Consider the following 15324-nt stretch of genomic DNA (forward strand, 5'->3'; position numbering starts at 1 on the left):
CTGGGGCATCCTTCACTTGAGATGTTGGCATCTCCTCAGAGAAGGAGTCCCCTATGACAGCCAGCATGGTGTAGTGGTTAAGAGCAGCAGATTCTAATGTGGGTTCAATTCTCCACTCCTCCACATGCAGCCTGTTGGGTGACCTTGAGCTAGTCACAGTTCTCTCAGAACTCTCTCAGCCCTACCTACCTCACAAGATGCCTGTTGTGAGGAAAGGAAGAGAAAGGTTAGCTGATTTGAGACTACTTAGAATAGAGAAAAAGATAAAGTGAAGATAGTCCCCTGTGAGTAAAGAAAAGCAGGGTATACAAAACAACTCTTCACCTTCTTCTATGGTTTCTGACACACCTGTGGCTTCTCAGAGGGATATCCCTTGTCTGCTATACAACCTCAGGCTTCAGCTAAGGATCTGATGGGGGTAGAGAATCAGGGAATCTGACCATTTGATCTGAAAATGCAAATACAGTTGCAGATGCTTTTATTTTCAAAGACAAATCTCCCACCTCTTCTCTCTTCTTTAGTAGCCCCATGGTGCAGAGTGGTAAGCTGTAGTACAGCAGTCCAAGCTCTGCTCATGACCTGAGTTCAATTCAGGTGGAAGCTGGGTTCAGGTAGCCAGATCAAGGTTGACTCAGCCTTCCATCCTTCCAAGGTTGGTAAAATGAGTACCCAAAGGAGTCTCAGAGTGGCTTACAAATCTCCTTTTTCTTCTCCTTCACACAACTGACACCCTGTGAGGTAGGTGAGGCTGAGAGAGCTCTCCCAGAACTGCTCTTGAGCAGAACAGCCCTGAGAGAACTTGTGGCTGACCCAAGGTCACATCAGCAAGTGTATGTTGACGAGTGAGGAATCAAACCCGGTTCTCCCAGATAAGAGTCTGTGCACTTAACCACTACACCTAACTGGCTCTCCTGTGAGGGCTTACATGTTGGTTCAAAAAAGATGCCTTCACTTTAAAACCTAGCATATCAAGGAGCAGGCTAGGCTAAAACCTTTACATTGGCAGGCTGGTTATTGATGGTCAGGGATTTTTCCTTTTTAGCACGATCAAACAAGGCCTCATCTGTCGCTCAAAGCACTACAGCCCAGATGCTAATTTACTACATCATCTGCAGGTTGATGGAGCAAACCCTAAGTCTAGCCTAAGTTCATAGCCAGCTTCACCACCTACTACATGGCCTCTGCTGCTCACTCTGTTCCCTCTGCCCACGTCCAAATGCCAGATACAGTTATCAGCTGCAATACCCTTTGCTGGGAAATTGGATCTTTCTGGTTTTCCTCCTTGACCCTCAGCTGCTCCAAGCACTCAAGAGGCTGTCTCCACCCATGGGAAGGAGCTAGACTTCAGTCCATGCCAGGCACTCATCCCTAGAAGCTTCCCTAGGACCTGGGGAGAAGACTGTTTCAAGGAGCAGCAGCAGGGACCAAGAGAGGTGAGTTGCATCACTGGTGTGGGGAAGGACTCCTTCCCATACCTTCCTCCCCCAGAGACAAAAATTTGGACAGCATCCTAGCCTTCCCAGAATTATAGTGCATTGTTGAACTATATATAGGAAGGGCTGGGGCGGGCCCAAGGGTCATTCAGTTGACTGCAGCGCCTGCCCCAGGATGGTCGACGTCTCCTTGGCCTATCTGATCTAGCTGTTCATCCTCTGGTTGCTGCTGCCTCCATTGGAGTCCCACTTTCACCAACTCTAGTAAGAGAATTTTTTATTGTCACGTTTCCCTTGTTTTGTTCTCCTGTGTTTTGTGCTTCTAGGTTCACACTTAATGCCTTTAACTACAGTCCTGATACTTTCCAAAATGAGTGTAAGGCCAGCCATGGACTCTAAAGCAGGGGGTGGCTAAACTGCAGCTTGGGAGCCACAGGTGGCTCCTTCACACATATTGTATGGCTCCCAAAACCCCCATTGGCCAGCTTGGAGAAGGTGTTTTTCTCTTTAAATCACTTTGCCAAGCCAGACAGCAGCTTGAAGAATGTATTTAAAGTTGCTTTCCTTCCACCTCCACCTCCCCCATCTCTTTGCCTGATTTCCTTACTTCCTTCCCTCCCTCAGACATCAGATGTTCATGTCTTGTAACTCTCAAACATCTGATGTTTATTCTGTATGGCTCTTTCATTAAGTTTGGCCACCCTTGCTCTAAAGATTAGATCTCAGGGGTGGGAATCTGATGCAGTCTTGAAATGCATGTGGAGACCTCAGTCTTGGAGAGAAAGGCCAGCATCAAAAAAGTCCCACAGACTGCAGAGGCCAAGGCCCCTCCTAGGAACAGGCTACTGGATTATGCTTTATTACCAAGCCAAAGATTCATAGGACAGCCTTGCCCAGGTCTATTGCTCCTATGTCTGTGTTGTAAGCCTAAAAGCAATGCAATTTGTAGGCCAAAGAGTTCATCAAACAGAAGAAAAGGGCACAGAACGCCAGACTTAGGGAGCCTTGGGCTGATCCTACAGGGCAATTTCTTATGCTCTTGATAGAAACCAGGCAAATTTTCTGTAGCTTAAGGTAATACAGTTGTTCTCATGAGAGCCAGTTTGGTGTAGTGGTTAAGAGTGGCAGACTCTAATCCGGAGAATTGGGTTTGGTTCCCCACTCATCTACATGCAGCCAGCTGGGTGACCTTGGGTCAGTCACAGTTCTCTCAGGAGCACTTATCTCAATGCTCTTTCAGCCCCACCTACCTCACAGGGTGTCTGTTGTTGGGAGAGGAAGGGAAGGAGATTGTAAGCCACTCTGAGTGAAGAGTAGGGTATAAATACAGCTTTTTTCTTAATATTTTTACCTCAGCTGTGGTGAGTGGTTTGAAGGTGGGAAAGATGGAGAGGGTACAGCCACTATGAAAGCTTTAAGTTTCAAAGTGCTTAATCTTTGGCATAAAAATGGAATTCAATATCTTCCCCTTATCATGTTTTGTGTACAAATATCCTCCACTGCAATATGATGATCTCAGCTGCACTGATCCACTCAATTTGATCAAACATTGATGCAGTAAAAATGGCTTGTCTTGCAAAATGGGCATTTATGTGACACAATGTAATGCAACGTGGAAGTATCTTATCATACCTTGCAATACATTACAGTCCCAAAGGCTCAGCAACACAGCAAGCAACCCAGAGAATCCCCACCCATCAATTATGAAGAATGATCTGCTGATTGAGGATAAACGTTTTCAGACAGACATCTCTCTTTCCTGAATTGTACCCAATTGTATAAGCTATTGTACCAGACAACATCAATCAGGTTGTTTATAGTTTAAAATGCCCCATAGAGTGGAATAAGGTGAAATGAGTCCTGCTACTGATATGCAGGTGCATAAAGGCAATCGTTATAGTAAAGCACATTTGAGTTCTACACAGAGAGAGAAGGAAAAGGGAAGAAGCAGGCAGGCACGGCTCACCAGGCTGCAGAACTGAGCTCCAGTTACCATTTTGGGCTATTTATAGGACATTTGTCAGCATGCCCAGCAAAAGGCCCAGCTGTTTTGCGGGGTTAACATTTCTCTCCTACTTTCAATAGGTCAGGCTGAGTCAGTCCTGAGTGCCAGCGACACAGCATACATGAAGCAAGAGGAGAGGAAAGAAAGCAAACCACATCCCCAAAGTCCAGAGGGTGGGCTAGGGAAGTCAGAGTGAATAGGTTCCAGAGGTTCTTTTCCTATAGGAGGCACAAGGACCTACTGGACCCCTACAGGTATAACACTCAAAGGCAGACCCCACTATGATGCATTCAGCTATGGATCTGGGCTTTCCATTAAGGCTGGCTGGGAAGGAGACAGATTTGACCCATGGAACACAACTTTTTGTGGAAGCCCCATTCAAATGAACAGGAGCTGCAAACAAGCACAGCAGTTCATTCCCAGAAGGTTTGCACAAGAGGCCTTACTGATAGATTGTGGCCCCTCCACATGTTGGTCATTGGGAGAGTATTTATAGCATTTGGTTTTTCTGTCTTAAGCTCCAAAGGATGCTGGCTTGGGCATGTACTAGACAAATGCAAAGGAAGGACATAGAAACGTCTGTGACCTGAATTTGAACCAGGGCTTCCTGTTTCCTTTGCACCAAAATCTGTGCCTGTGCAAAGACCTATTGAGTTTTGTATAGGTGCAAAGATGTTCTAATTGAGCAATAGCCTCACTTTTTTTTTTCCTTTGGAGAAGAGAGAAATCCCAAAATGTACAATTATGAAACATTTCTCACCTGTAAAAGTGCCTGTTCCCATCCAGAGAGCAAGGTGGCACCGGCCAACTGGTGTCTACACATGGCAGAGAAGATGGGTTGACAGGTCTGAACTAGGTTCCTCATCTCTTGTACTCAGGTTCTTCTGACTCCAGCCAACATGTCGAGCTCCCAGCAGCACCTCATTCAGGGCATGCACCAGGACCTCAGCTGCCCCATCTGCCTCAAGTTGTTCCAGTCTCCTGTGACAACAGAATGTGGGCATACTTTCTGCCAGGAATGCCTGTCCCGGGTGCCCAAGGAAGAGGATGGCAAGGCTACCTCCTGCCCTACTTGCCAGGCTCTTGCTAAGGTGGAGCAGTTGTGCATCAACCAGCAAATGGAACACCTGGTACAGTCCTTCCGGCAGGTCCCCCGCGACCACTGTGAGGAGCACCTGGACCCACTGAGTGTCTATTGTGAGCAGGACCGGCAGGTCATCTGTGGAGTTTGCGCTTCTCTGGGCAAACACAAGGGTCACAATATCATCACTGCTGCTGAGGCCCATCAAAGGATGAAAGTAGGTATCGGGAGGAGAAGGAGCCCTTCTAAGTAACCCAGATTCAGGCCTCCCCAATCCAGGTCTCCTATTGATTCCCAGTTCTTCCAGTCCACTTTGGGTAAATTTTAGGTTTATACCCCAAGCCTTGCCTGATTCTCCAGGACCAGAGTAGGTTAGAAATCTGGGGGTAGGAGTCACAGGCTATAGGGAACTGATTTGCCATTGTCTGCCTCTGCATCATGAACCTGGACTTTCCTGGTGGTCTCCCATCCAAATACTAGCCGGGGCTGACCCTGGTTAGCTTCCAAGATGTGACAAGATCAAGTTAGCCTGGATTGTCCAGGCTGGGGAAAACACACAAACCCAGCTATACAATGGTTTAAAATGACAGTAGTAGTCGTAATTTCACCTATCCTCTTCTATTTGTCCTGAATTTGACCTATAATTCTCCCTCATCTCTCGGTTTTAGAAGCAACTTCCCCAGCAGCAAGTCCAGCTGCAAGAGGCCCAAGTGCGGAAGGAGAAGACCATTGCCCTTCTGAACCGGCAAATAGCAGAAGTGGAGGCAAGTTGTTCACATAGGAGGAGCCAGAAGGCGGAGCTGTACTACAAACTTATGGAATCTTTTTATTTTTATTAACAGGGATGCCAGCTGTGGTCTGGGAAATTCCTGGAGACTTGGGGGCACAACCTGGGGAGGGTGGAATTTGGGGAAGAGAGGGACTTCAACAGGGATGTGATGCCATAGAGTCCACCCTCCAAAGCTGCCACTTTATACACGAGAACTCATCTCTTTGATCTAGCGACCCACTGTAATTTCAGGCGATCTCCAGGCCCTGTCTGGAGGTTGGCAACCATACTTATCACAGTGGATCATTATAGTAAATGGTTTAGATTAGGGATTCAAACCCAGATGACTAACAGGCTCTGACCAGTGCTGAGTGAAATGAATATTTTAAAAAGTCTCTGAGTTTAGAAGCCTTAATGACACGGTTGTACCCTGAAACTCTCAGGAACAAAACAAATGTCTATTCCTTGAAGTTGATGCCATTCCTATAGAGAAGGTAACAGAGTTCTGAGGCACTGTGATCCAGTTTGAACCTCTTGGTAGGAAGGTCCTCAGTATTATAAAATTCCTGTAGTTCGCAATGCTGTCCCAGGGAGGGAAAGCAACAATGTTGTGGAAAATGTCAACACTAGTATTCCAAGGTAAAGCTTTTCTCTTTCCCTTTTCTCTCAGGTTGAGAGAGAACTGCCTTCCAACTGATTTCCTCAGGCATCTCTCTTAACTGTCCGTTTTTTCCAACTGCCATTCACTGAACATTCCAAGTTCGCAACCCCTCCTAGTCAGTGCCTTTCATTTATATCAGTTTAACTGTTATGACTTCCCTCAAAGGATCTTGGGAATTATAGTCTGGGGAGAATGCTGAGAATTCTGTCAGCAGGCCCTAGTAACACCTCAAAGAATTAGTCCCCAGGATCCCTTGGGATCCTGGGGACTATGAAACAAGCTTAACTATGAAACAAGCTTAAGTCTGTAATTCAGATTTGCCCAACAAGGGCATTGTTAGAAAGGCTAGCTATTGATGAAAACCTATGGATGAATCCTCAGTGTCAAACAAGAAAATTTGCAAACAAATACATATACATTTTTAAAAGAGTACAAGGTTTTGAGGTCTCTCTTTCAATGGCTACTCTAAACATTACAGCACTTACATTTGTATGTGTGAGGGGGAAAGACTCTTGCAAGTACTTCAAGCCCAAGGGACTGATGGGGAAAATCCCCATAAAGCTGAGGGTGCTGATGGAAATTATTATTTTATTTATTTACTTCATTTATATCCTGCCTTTCTTTCCAATGGGGACCCAAAATAACTCACCTCATTCTCCTCTCTTCCATTTGTATTCTCAAAAGAACCCTGTGAGGTAGGTTATATTGAGAGTATATGACTGGCCCAAGCTTCCATGGCAGAGTGGGGATTCAAACCTGGGTTTTCTCTGATACTCTAACCAACACCCCACAAACTGGGTCTCAACTAGAACCAGAATAAAGTTTTTCTGTGAGGAAGTGAAAGAAATGGCAGAAATAGAGAAGCAGGAAGCCAGGGAGTGACTGCAGGAGCTACCTTTCTCTCTGTCTCTCTTTCTCCTCAGGATACTGTATCTCGGTTCAAACGGCAGGTGTCAGAACAGCTGGGAGTGATGCGTGCTTTCTTGGGAACACTAGAGGCCTCTCTGGGCCAAGAGGCTGAGCGTGTGCAGCATCAGGCCACAGAGGCCTTGCAAAACGAGCGCAAGACCATGCATCGCTACCTGGACCAGCTCAAGCAGATGGAGACCGTGTTGGGAGAAGTGCAAGAAGAGCCGCAGACTGAGTTTCTTAGGGTGAGGCGCTCCCTTCTTTACAGTCCTTTGCAATCTTCATCCAAGGTCTAAGCAGAACCAAATTGGAAACAGTACTGTTAAATTCCACTGCAATGCAATAGAGCATTTGCTTTTTGTTGCAAGAGACCATCATCGGTGACTCAGGAGCACATTGACAACCAAGTATCTCAGATCCTTTTCATGACTGCTCAAGCCTAATTGAATACTCAGCATGGCATTTACACCACTGGTCTTTCCCAGCCATGTTGATTTTCATTGATGTGGTTTTAGGACAACACTGCCATCTGATCTTTTGTAATTATTGAATAACCCTGTTAGTCTCTTGTGGCAAAATCAAACAGGAGTGCAGTGGTTATCCTAAAGACTAACTAAAGTTATTCTGGCATAAGATTTCATGAGTCAAAACTCACTTCCTCCCAAACAAGATTGTACAACTAATGTTTCTAAGATGTGCAAAGCCCTACTCTTTCACAGACTTTACAGGAAATTTGAACAACAAACACTGTCTCTTTCTGCTTGTCAGTCCCAACACCAAATCTGGAGTCCCCATCAATACTCCTTCTAAGCTGTGAAGTCTTGTGAGCAAAAATTCTACTTAATGAACTACTAGCATTAAAGCTGTGAGCTACTGCATAAATTAGTCTACTCTGGGGCCATGAGCTAAGACAAAAGTGTATGAGCCAGAGGCTAAAAACTGTGAGCTGGCTCACACTAACTCAGCTTGGAGGGAACATTGGTCCCTATCTATCCTTTTAGCCAGAGTCACATTCAAAGCATGAAGCTTGTGTCAGGGGAAGAAAGCACAATGGATTTAGTGGCTGCAGATTCATACACTTCTAAAAAACCATGCTCCTGTGATATTGCCCCCAGTCCCAGCATCCTCAAAAGTTTATCTTTTCTCTAAGTATTTATTTATACCTTGCTTTTCTGCACAATGAGGACTCAAAACAGCTTACATTTTAATAGTCTCCTTTTATCCTCACAATCCCCACCCTGTTGGGTAGATTGGGTTGTGAGAATGTGATTGGCACCCAGTAATATTCCTTGGCAGAGTGGGGATTTGAACCTGGGTTTCTCAGATCCTAATCTGGCACTCTAACCAAGCTGCCAGTTGACAGTCTCACCTCCCATAGATGAACCCTCCTGACAGTCTCATCTCCTGTTTTGGCTAGTTTAATGGATCTCAGTGAAACACCTGCTGTAAGCTGTCTACCTCTTTTTATTCTTCTCACTAACCTCTTTCTTTCTTCTCATCCTCCACAGAAATACTGCCTGGTGGCCAGCAGGTGAGTAACTGTCTCTTTATACCACCACACCCAGCATTGCTTTTCTGCTCTCCACATCTTGCACCGGCCTTGCTTTTGACCCCTTGATCATGAATGCTACAAACATCTTAAGTTTTTACCTCAGTTGTTTTACTTGCTGTTAACAACCTGTTCTGAGACCTAGCCAGGTGCACAGCATTACCTCTCAGAAAGGTTGCCATGGCTGAGGCCAAGTTGGAGCCTTGTCCACCCTGTCAGGCTCTAAACTGCCACCACTAAAGTGTTAACATATTGGAGGGGGAATATGTCCCTTCCCTGGTTTTTACAAGAAGGATCCCAACTTTCTTAGTCTCTCTCTTTATACATGAAGATTATGCTGCACAGCATTACCTAAACAGACATAGGGAGACAGATTCCACATTTCTGAGTCCTTTCTCTCACAATGCACACAGAACTGGGAAGAAAACAAGGTATTTATTGAGGCATTAAAAGAAATAGGAATCTGGACAAATTAACATACATAAATCCTAAAGGGAAGCTTGCAGAATCTTAGCTATTGATCTAATCAATAATGCATGGTGGTAAAAAGGGGTCTCAAAGTAACATAGAATCCCTAATGAATTTACCTAAACTATCAGGACTTTGGTCAATTCCTCCTTCTCTTTGAAGAGGATAGGAACCCCAAACCAACACTGTCTCTTCTAAGCAAACCTCCAACAACTGAATAAATCTAATTGACCTCCGTACAGTGTTTTCTAGTAATAGAATGTTCACTGGCCATATCCCCTGTTCATGATGCTTGCCTTGCCTTGTTAGATTGGCATGAGAACTTCAGAACATAAGAAGATCCTTGCTGGATCAGCCCGGTGGCCCATCTTGCCCAGTATCCTATCTTGCACATTGACCTACCAGTTCCTCTGGAAGGTCAACAATAGAGCACAGAGACTGAGGCCTTCCCAGACCCCGATGTTGCCTCCTGGCACTGGTATTCATGAGAATGCAGACGTTCTGTTTAGTCACCTTGGCCAGTAGCCATTAGACCTCTCCTCCATAAATCTGTCCAATCCCCTTATCCATTCTGGAAAACTTTTCAAGCATGAACTACATACATTTGAAAAACAGAAATGAAAATAGTTATCAGAAGAAAGGGTCACAGCTTCAGCTTCCTTGGCATTTGACTCTGTGGATCCTCCCGCTCATTTCCTTCCTCTGATGTCCACCTTCTCTTCCTTCATACAGATTGCAGAAGATCCTTGGAGAACCCCCACCCATCGCCCGCATGGACATCCAGCTCCCCATCATTTCAGATGAGTTCAAGTTCCAAGTGTGGAAGAAGATGTTTCGTGCACTGATGCCAGGTACTAGAGATCTCAGCAGGATGGGGTCTATATACAAAAACAAAGGGGCTGCAACATTTACTCGGTAAGTGGATTAGAAAAGTTGGGAGACCACAAGAAACTGCAAAGGTGAAGAGGTAAACAACTGGGAAACTCCCCCTCCCCAGCTCAAATCTCCTCCTTCCAGGGCATTTTATATGCATTTCAACAGACCAGTTTCCTAATCTCCCTCCATCCCCCCCACCCCAGCGCTTTATCAGCTGTCACCATTCCAGGGCAATGAGCAAGCCATTGGAGGGGCATCTATTTTTTGTTTACAAGATAATACTTTCCTGCATACTTGGGGAATCCCCCGAGTATGCAGAAACCTTAGACATCTTGCCAAGGGGCTTCACTCGCTGCCATGTGATAGCATGCAACTTGAAGTTCAGAAGGATTCAAGATCTTTTGATCAATTCAGATGAATGAATTCAAGATCTTTTGATCGACTGAAAAGGTGGGCAGAATTTTTCAAACATAGTAATTTTTAATGCAAGCACTCACACAGACGCAAATCTTGAGATGTTGTCAGCCATGACGTGCGGATGGTACTTCAAAATGGAAAACATGCTGTTTTCTTTGGAATGATAATTTATTAACATGCAAATATGTGCTATTTTTATCAACTAATTAATCAGTTAAAATATTTATGATAAATGGTTATGGTGTCTGTAAATCAGGGACAGCTTTAAAAGTCAACATTTTGTATTCAGGAAAACCACACTCTATACCAGCAAAAAACTGGATTCTGTAGCACATGTAAGTTAATGGCAACATAGAAAATCTTGCATGTGTTTGATTATTTTGCACAACGTTTTGCTTCTGTTCCCGCAGGGGTGGGGACAATGTGGCATACTGCAGTCTTACCCCTTGAGTACAGGAAATTTTATTTAATGCCATGCTTTTCTCTTAATTGGCACTCAGAGCAGTTTACATAATTCTCTCCTTTTCCATTTTACTCTTACAGCAACAACAGCATGAGTTAGGTGAGGATTAGGATTGCCAGGTCAAGAAATAACTCAAGAAATAATTGGGGACTTTGGGGGTGGAGCCAGGAGACTTTGGGGTGGAGCAAGGGTGTGACAAGTGCAATTGAACTCTGAAGGGGGTTCTGGACATCACATTTAAAGGAACCATGAGCCTTTTAAATGCCTTCCCTCCATTGGAAATAATGGATAGGGCACCTTTTGGGGGGGGGGGCGCTAATAGAATTGAACCCTCTGGTCCAAACATTTTGAAACTTGGGGTGTTTTGAGGAGAGGCACCAGATGCTATGCTGAAACTTTGGGTCCTCTGCTTCAAAAAACAGCCCCCACAGATCAATTCTCCATTATACCTTATGGCAGTGTTTCCCATTTGCAAGGTCATGACCCGGTACCAGGCCATGGAAGCCTTGATACCGGGTCACAAGAAAAGCCAAAGCTAGCCCTACCCCCAGCAAAGTCTGAACTCTGTTCTGTTTCCTTCCTTCCCCTATCTCTCTGTCGTGCAGAGAAATGCTAGCCTTGAAGACTGACACAGGCTGCAAAGTCTGAGCTCCATTTGGCTTGCTTCCTTTCCCCTTCTCTGTGTTGTGCAGAGAAAAACTAGCCTTGAAGACTGACACAGGCTGCAAAGTCTGAGCTCCGTTTGGTTTCTTCCTTCCCCCATCTCTGTGTTATGCAGAGAGGAGCTGGGCTGCCTCTCCTTCCTTCTCTCCTCCTCCCAGTGTTTGAGAGAAAAACTGGAGTCCACTGGCACTTTAGACCCATGAAATGTTCTTCAAGGTATGAGCTTTCATGTGCCTTGCAGTATGTTCTTTTGGGGAGATTTCCCCGGGAGGCCTGGGCAGTAAAGAAGAGGGGGGTGTTTTTTTCAGCCGGGAGGGGCGGGGAGTGGGCATTCCAGTAGCTATTTTTTTTTTACCAAACAACCCCTGGGCAGAATTGTTGCTGGCTGGGGTCATCTGATGGTGAGTCTTTCTTTCTTTCTTTCTTTCTTTCTTTCTTTCTTTCTTTCTTTCTTTCTTTCTTTCTTTCTTTCTTTTTCTTTCTCTCTTTTTCTTTCTCTCTTTTCCTTCCTTCCTTTCTCTCTTTTCCTTCCTTCCTTTCTCTCTTTTCCTTCCTTCCTTTCTCTCTTTTCCTTCCTTCCTTCCTTTCTTTTCCTTCCTTCCCTTCCTTCCTTCCTTTCCCTTTCTTTCTTTCTTTCTTTTCCTTCCTTCCTTCCTTCCTTCCTCCCTTCCTTTCTTTCTTTCCCTTCCTTCCTTTCTTTCTTTTCCTTCCTTCCTTCCTTTCTTTTCCTTCCTTCCTTCCTTCCTTCCTTCCTTCCTTCCTTCCTTCCTTCCTTTCTTTCTTTCCCTTCCTTCCTTCCTTCCTTCCTTCCTTCCTTTCCTTTCTTTCTTTCTTTCTTTCTTTCTTTCTTTCTTTCTTTCTTTCTTTCTTTCTTTCTTTCTTTCTTTCTTTCTTTCTTTCTTTCTTTTCCTTCCTTCCTTTTTCTTTCTTTCTTTTCCTTCCTTCCTTTCTCTCTTTTCCTTCCTTCCTTTCTCTCTTTTCCTTCCTTCCTTTCTCTCTTTTCCTTCCTTCCTTTCTCTCTTTTCCTTCCTTCCTTCCTTTCTTTTCCTTCCTTCCTTCCTTTCTTTTCCTTCCTTCCTTCCTTCCTTTCCCTTTCTTTCTTTCTTTTCCTTCCTTCCTTCCTCCCTTCCTTTCTTTCTTTCTTTCCCTTCCTTCCTTTCTTTCTTTCCCTTCCTTCCTTTCTTTCTTTTCCTTCCTTCCTTTCTTTCTTTCCCTTCCTTCCTTCCTTCCTTCCTTCCTTCCTTCCTTCCTTCCTTCCTTCCTTCCTTCCTTCCTTTCTTTCCCTTCCTTCCTTCCTTTCTTTCCCTTTCTTTCTTTCTTTCTTTCTTTCTTTCTTTCTTTCTTTCTTTCTTTCTTTCTTTCTTTCTTTCTTTCTTTCTTTCTTTCTTTCTTTCTTTCCCTTCCTTCCTTCCTTCCTCCCTTTCTTTCCCTTCCTTCCTTCCTTTTTCTTTCTTTCTTTCTTTCCCTTCCTTCCTTCCTTCCTTCCTTCCTTCCTTCCTTCCTTCCTTCCTTCCTTCCTTCCTTCCTTCCTTCCTTCCTTCCTTCCTAGTGATACTCTGTCTGTATTCTTGGTGCTGTGGGGGGAGCAACAGTGGGAGGGCTTCTAGTGCCCTGGCCTCACTGGTGGGCATTCTGGTGCTTTTGGGGCATTGTGTGAGAGAATTTTGGACTGGATAGTCCATTGGCCTGATCCAACATAGCTTCTCTTATGTTCTTATGCTCTTTCTTTCCATGTCCACCCTCAAAGTCTCCTGGCTCCACCCCCCGAATTTTAGTGGGCCACGAAGGAGAAGTGTAAAAACAACCGGGCCGTAGGAAAGAAAAGTTTGGGAAACCCTGCCCTATGGGGAGCAGTGTCCATAGGGTATAATGGAGTCCCCAGCAGATATCCCTCCACCCGCTTTCTGATAACCCTGAAGCAGGGGAAGGGCCTCCAAACCAGGGGATCCCCTGCCCCCACCTGGGGATTGGCTCAAGGTCATGCAACAAACTTTCATAACAGAGTGGGGATTTGAGCCTGGTTCTCCCAGATCCTAGTCTGACATTCTAACCACTACGGCACCGCTGATTTTATTTTCCCCTCTCATTCTAATCAGGTTTCACTGGTTATTGCTCATACAGCTTTGGACCTGCCTTGGTAGGCCAGAAAAAAAAATCACAGCTCAGATTCTCAGGGTGCTGAGTTCTGCACCCAAATCCTATGTATGCCCAGAACAATCCAGAGTCTAAGAAGCAGCTGGCAGAGATGTTTTGCAGCATCCCAAAAACTGATTAAGTTCTCCACACATCCCCAGAAGGCAATGTTTGGTGGTTTCACTATGCAGTGAAGTCATCGTCACATGGTACTGAATCAGTCTCTACTCATGATCCAAAAGAGTAATGGGGGCATTTCCCATGATGAGTTGTTCCATGATTCTTTTTTATATAAATGACAATTGTCCTAAAATGCCAGAGCTGAGCACCAGTTTTCCGATTCAAACAGCATGCCAACAGTAGCTTTTTGCAACAACAAAAGATGCCTTCAAAAATACCATGGAACTACATGCTAATATGAAGTTCCAGTCCCCATAAAAGATGGAAGTGTGGGCTGAATCCTTGCTTTATTTTTCTTTAAAAGTCAGTGCTTCACAGCAGTCCTACTTACCACTTTTATATTTTTCCCATCCTTTCCTCCCCAGCCTTGGAAAACTTGACCTTTGACCCCGACACTGCTCAACAAAACCTGGTGGTGTCAGAGGACGGCAAGCGGGTGGAGTGTTCCGATCACAAGCAAGCTGTGAGCACAGACGACCCACAGCGTTTCGATAAGTCCAACTGTGTGGTGTCGCGCCAGAGCTTCTCGCAGGGGGAACATTACTGGGAGGTAATTGTGAACGATAAGCCACGCTGGGCTCTGGGGGTCATCTTGGCCGAGGCCGGGCGCAAGGGCCGCCTGCATGCCACCCCATCCAACGGCTTCTGGCTGGTGGGGTGCAAGGAAGGCAAGACCTACGAGGCCCATGTGGAACACAAGGAGCCACGGCCACTGAAGCTGGAGGGGAAGCCCAGCCGCATCGGTGTCTACCTCAGCTTTGACGATGGCATCCTCGCCTTCTATGATGCCAGCGATGAAGACAACCTGCTGCAGATCTTTGCTTTCCATGAGCGCTTCACAGGCACTGTCTACCCCTTCTTCGATGTATGCTGGCACGACAAGGGCAAAAACAGCCAACCACTCATCATCTATACTCCAGAGTCAGGAGTGCAGTAACCAGCTGGTGACTGTGGAAGAAATGCTCTGAACTTCACTCAATCGTTAGTTATGTTATAGATGCACCCAGGCCCGGCTCAGCCACAACTCCAGTTGCAAAGCTCAGAAGTATCCAGGAAGGTCCACACCAGGCCAAGGCATAACCCACAACTCCAGCAGTTGTTGACATTTTAATTCTGCTCCGTGCTCTACAAGCTGTCCCAATCACACCCATGTACAGAGAGAAAAATCACTGTTCCCTACGTAAATATAGAATCTTGCATAGAGTTGGGCACCTTGATCTCAGCTTTCACTGATTAAAAAATACAACTTTCCAGCCCTTGTAGTTTGCAAATGAGTTTGGAAATACGTAGGCAGGGTCTGCAGACTTCAAAACAAGGAAGAACTTAGAGCATATTTCTAAATAAGAATGGGGAGAAATGGGGAAAATAAGAAAGCCTCTGTGCCGTGGCTGCTACCACTCACCTCTCCCACAATCCTAGTCATCTGAAATCTCCATTTCCAACTCTTCACCCTCATTCCGTTCTCTCCACTATCTCATTCTTCTTTGTAAGCTCCCACACACAATAAATAATAAATTATTTGAAATAAATTGATAAAGCGTGTGAAAATAAGCATGCTGGCACAAAACTATCTTGTGAACATTATCTTGCTCTGAGCGCAGAATTTCACTTTGCTCCACACTCAAGTTGGAGCACACAAAGCCCTGATTGAAGAACAGTAGATCTCTTTGCCCATTATCACAGCGGAAGCACAAAAGATGGGCCAAGGTTCAGTGGT

General features: G+C 45.2%; 1 protein-coding gene across 1 annotated transcript; it reads left to right on the forward strand.

Moving 5' to 3' along the window:
• The first annotated feature begins 1579 nt into the window (after positions 1-1579).
• Positions 1580-15144, forward strand: TRIM72 (tripartite motif containing 72). The gene is made up of 7 exons (XM_060256250.1): positions 1580-1697; positions 4317-4736; positions 5188-5283; positions 6873-7103; positions 8367-8389; positions 9608-9726; positions 13973-15144. Exons 2-7 carry the CDS (start codon positions 4338-4340, stop codon positions 14542-14544), a joined length of 1440 nt encoding a protein of 479 aa, XP_060112233.1. The 5' UTR covers positions 1580-1697; positions 4317-4337; the 3' UTR covers positions 14545-15144.
• The last annotated feature ends 180 nt before the right edge of the window (positions 15145-15324 follow it).

The sequence above is a fragment of the Heteronotia binoei genome, chromosome 15 (assembly GCF_032191835.1).
Source record: "Heteronotia binoei isolate CCM8104 ecotype False Entrance Well chromosome 15, APGP_CSIRO_Hbin_v1, whole genome shotgun sequence".
NCBI classification, from domain to species: domain Eukaryota; kingdom Metazoa; phylum Chordata; class Lepidosauria; order Squamata; family Gekkonidae; genus Heteronotia; species Heteronotia binoei.

What these genes read in the sequence shown, in the direction of transcription:
- TRIM72 (XM_060256250.1), top strand. Translation starts at nt 4,338, where the DNA reads ATGTCGAGCTCCCAGCAGCACCTCATTCAGGGCATGCACCAGGACCTC. An exon ending in TACTGCCTGGTGGCCAGCAG is followed by an intron (nt 8,390 to 9,607) that starts GTGAGTAACTGT and finishes TCCTTCATACAG; the next exon opens with ATTGCAGAAGATCCTTGGAG. An exon ending in GTTTCGTGCACTGATGCCAG is followed by an intron (nt 9,727 to 13,972) that starts GTACTAGAGATC and finishes TTTCCTCCCCAG; the next exon opens with CCTTGGAAAACTTGACCTTT.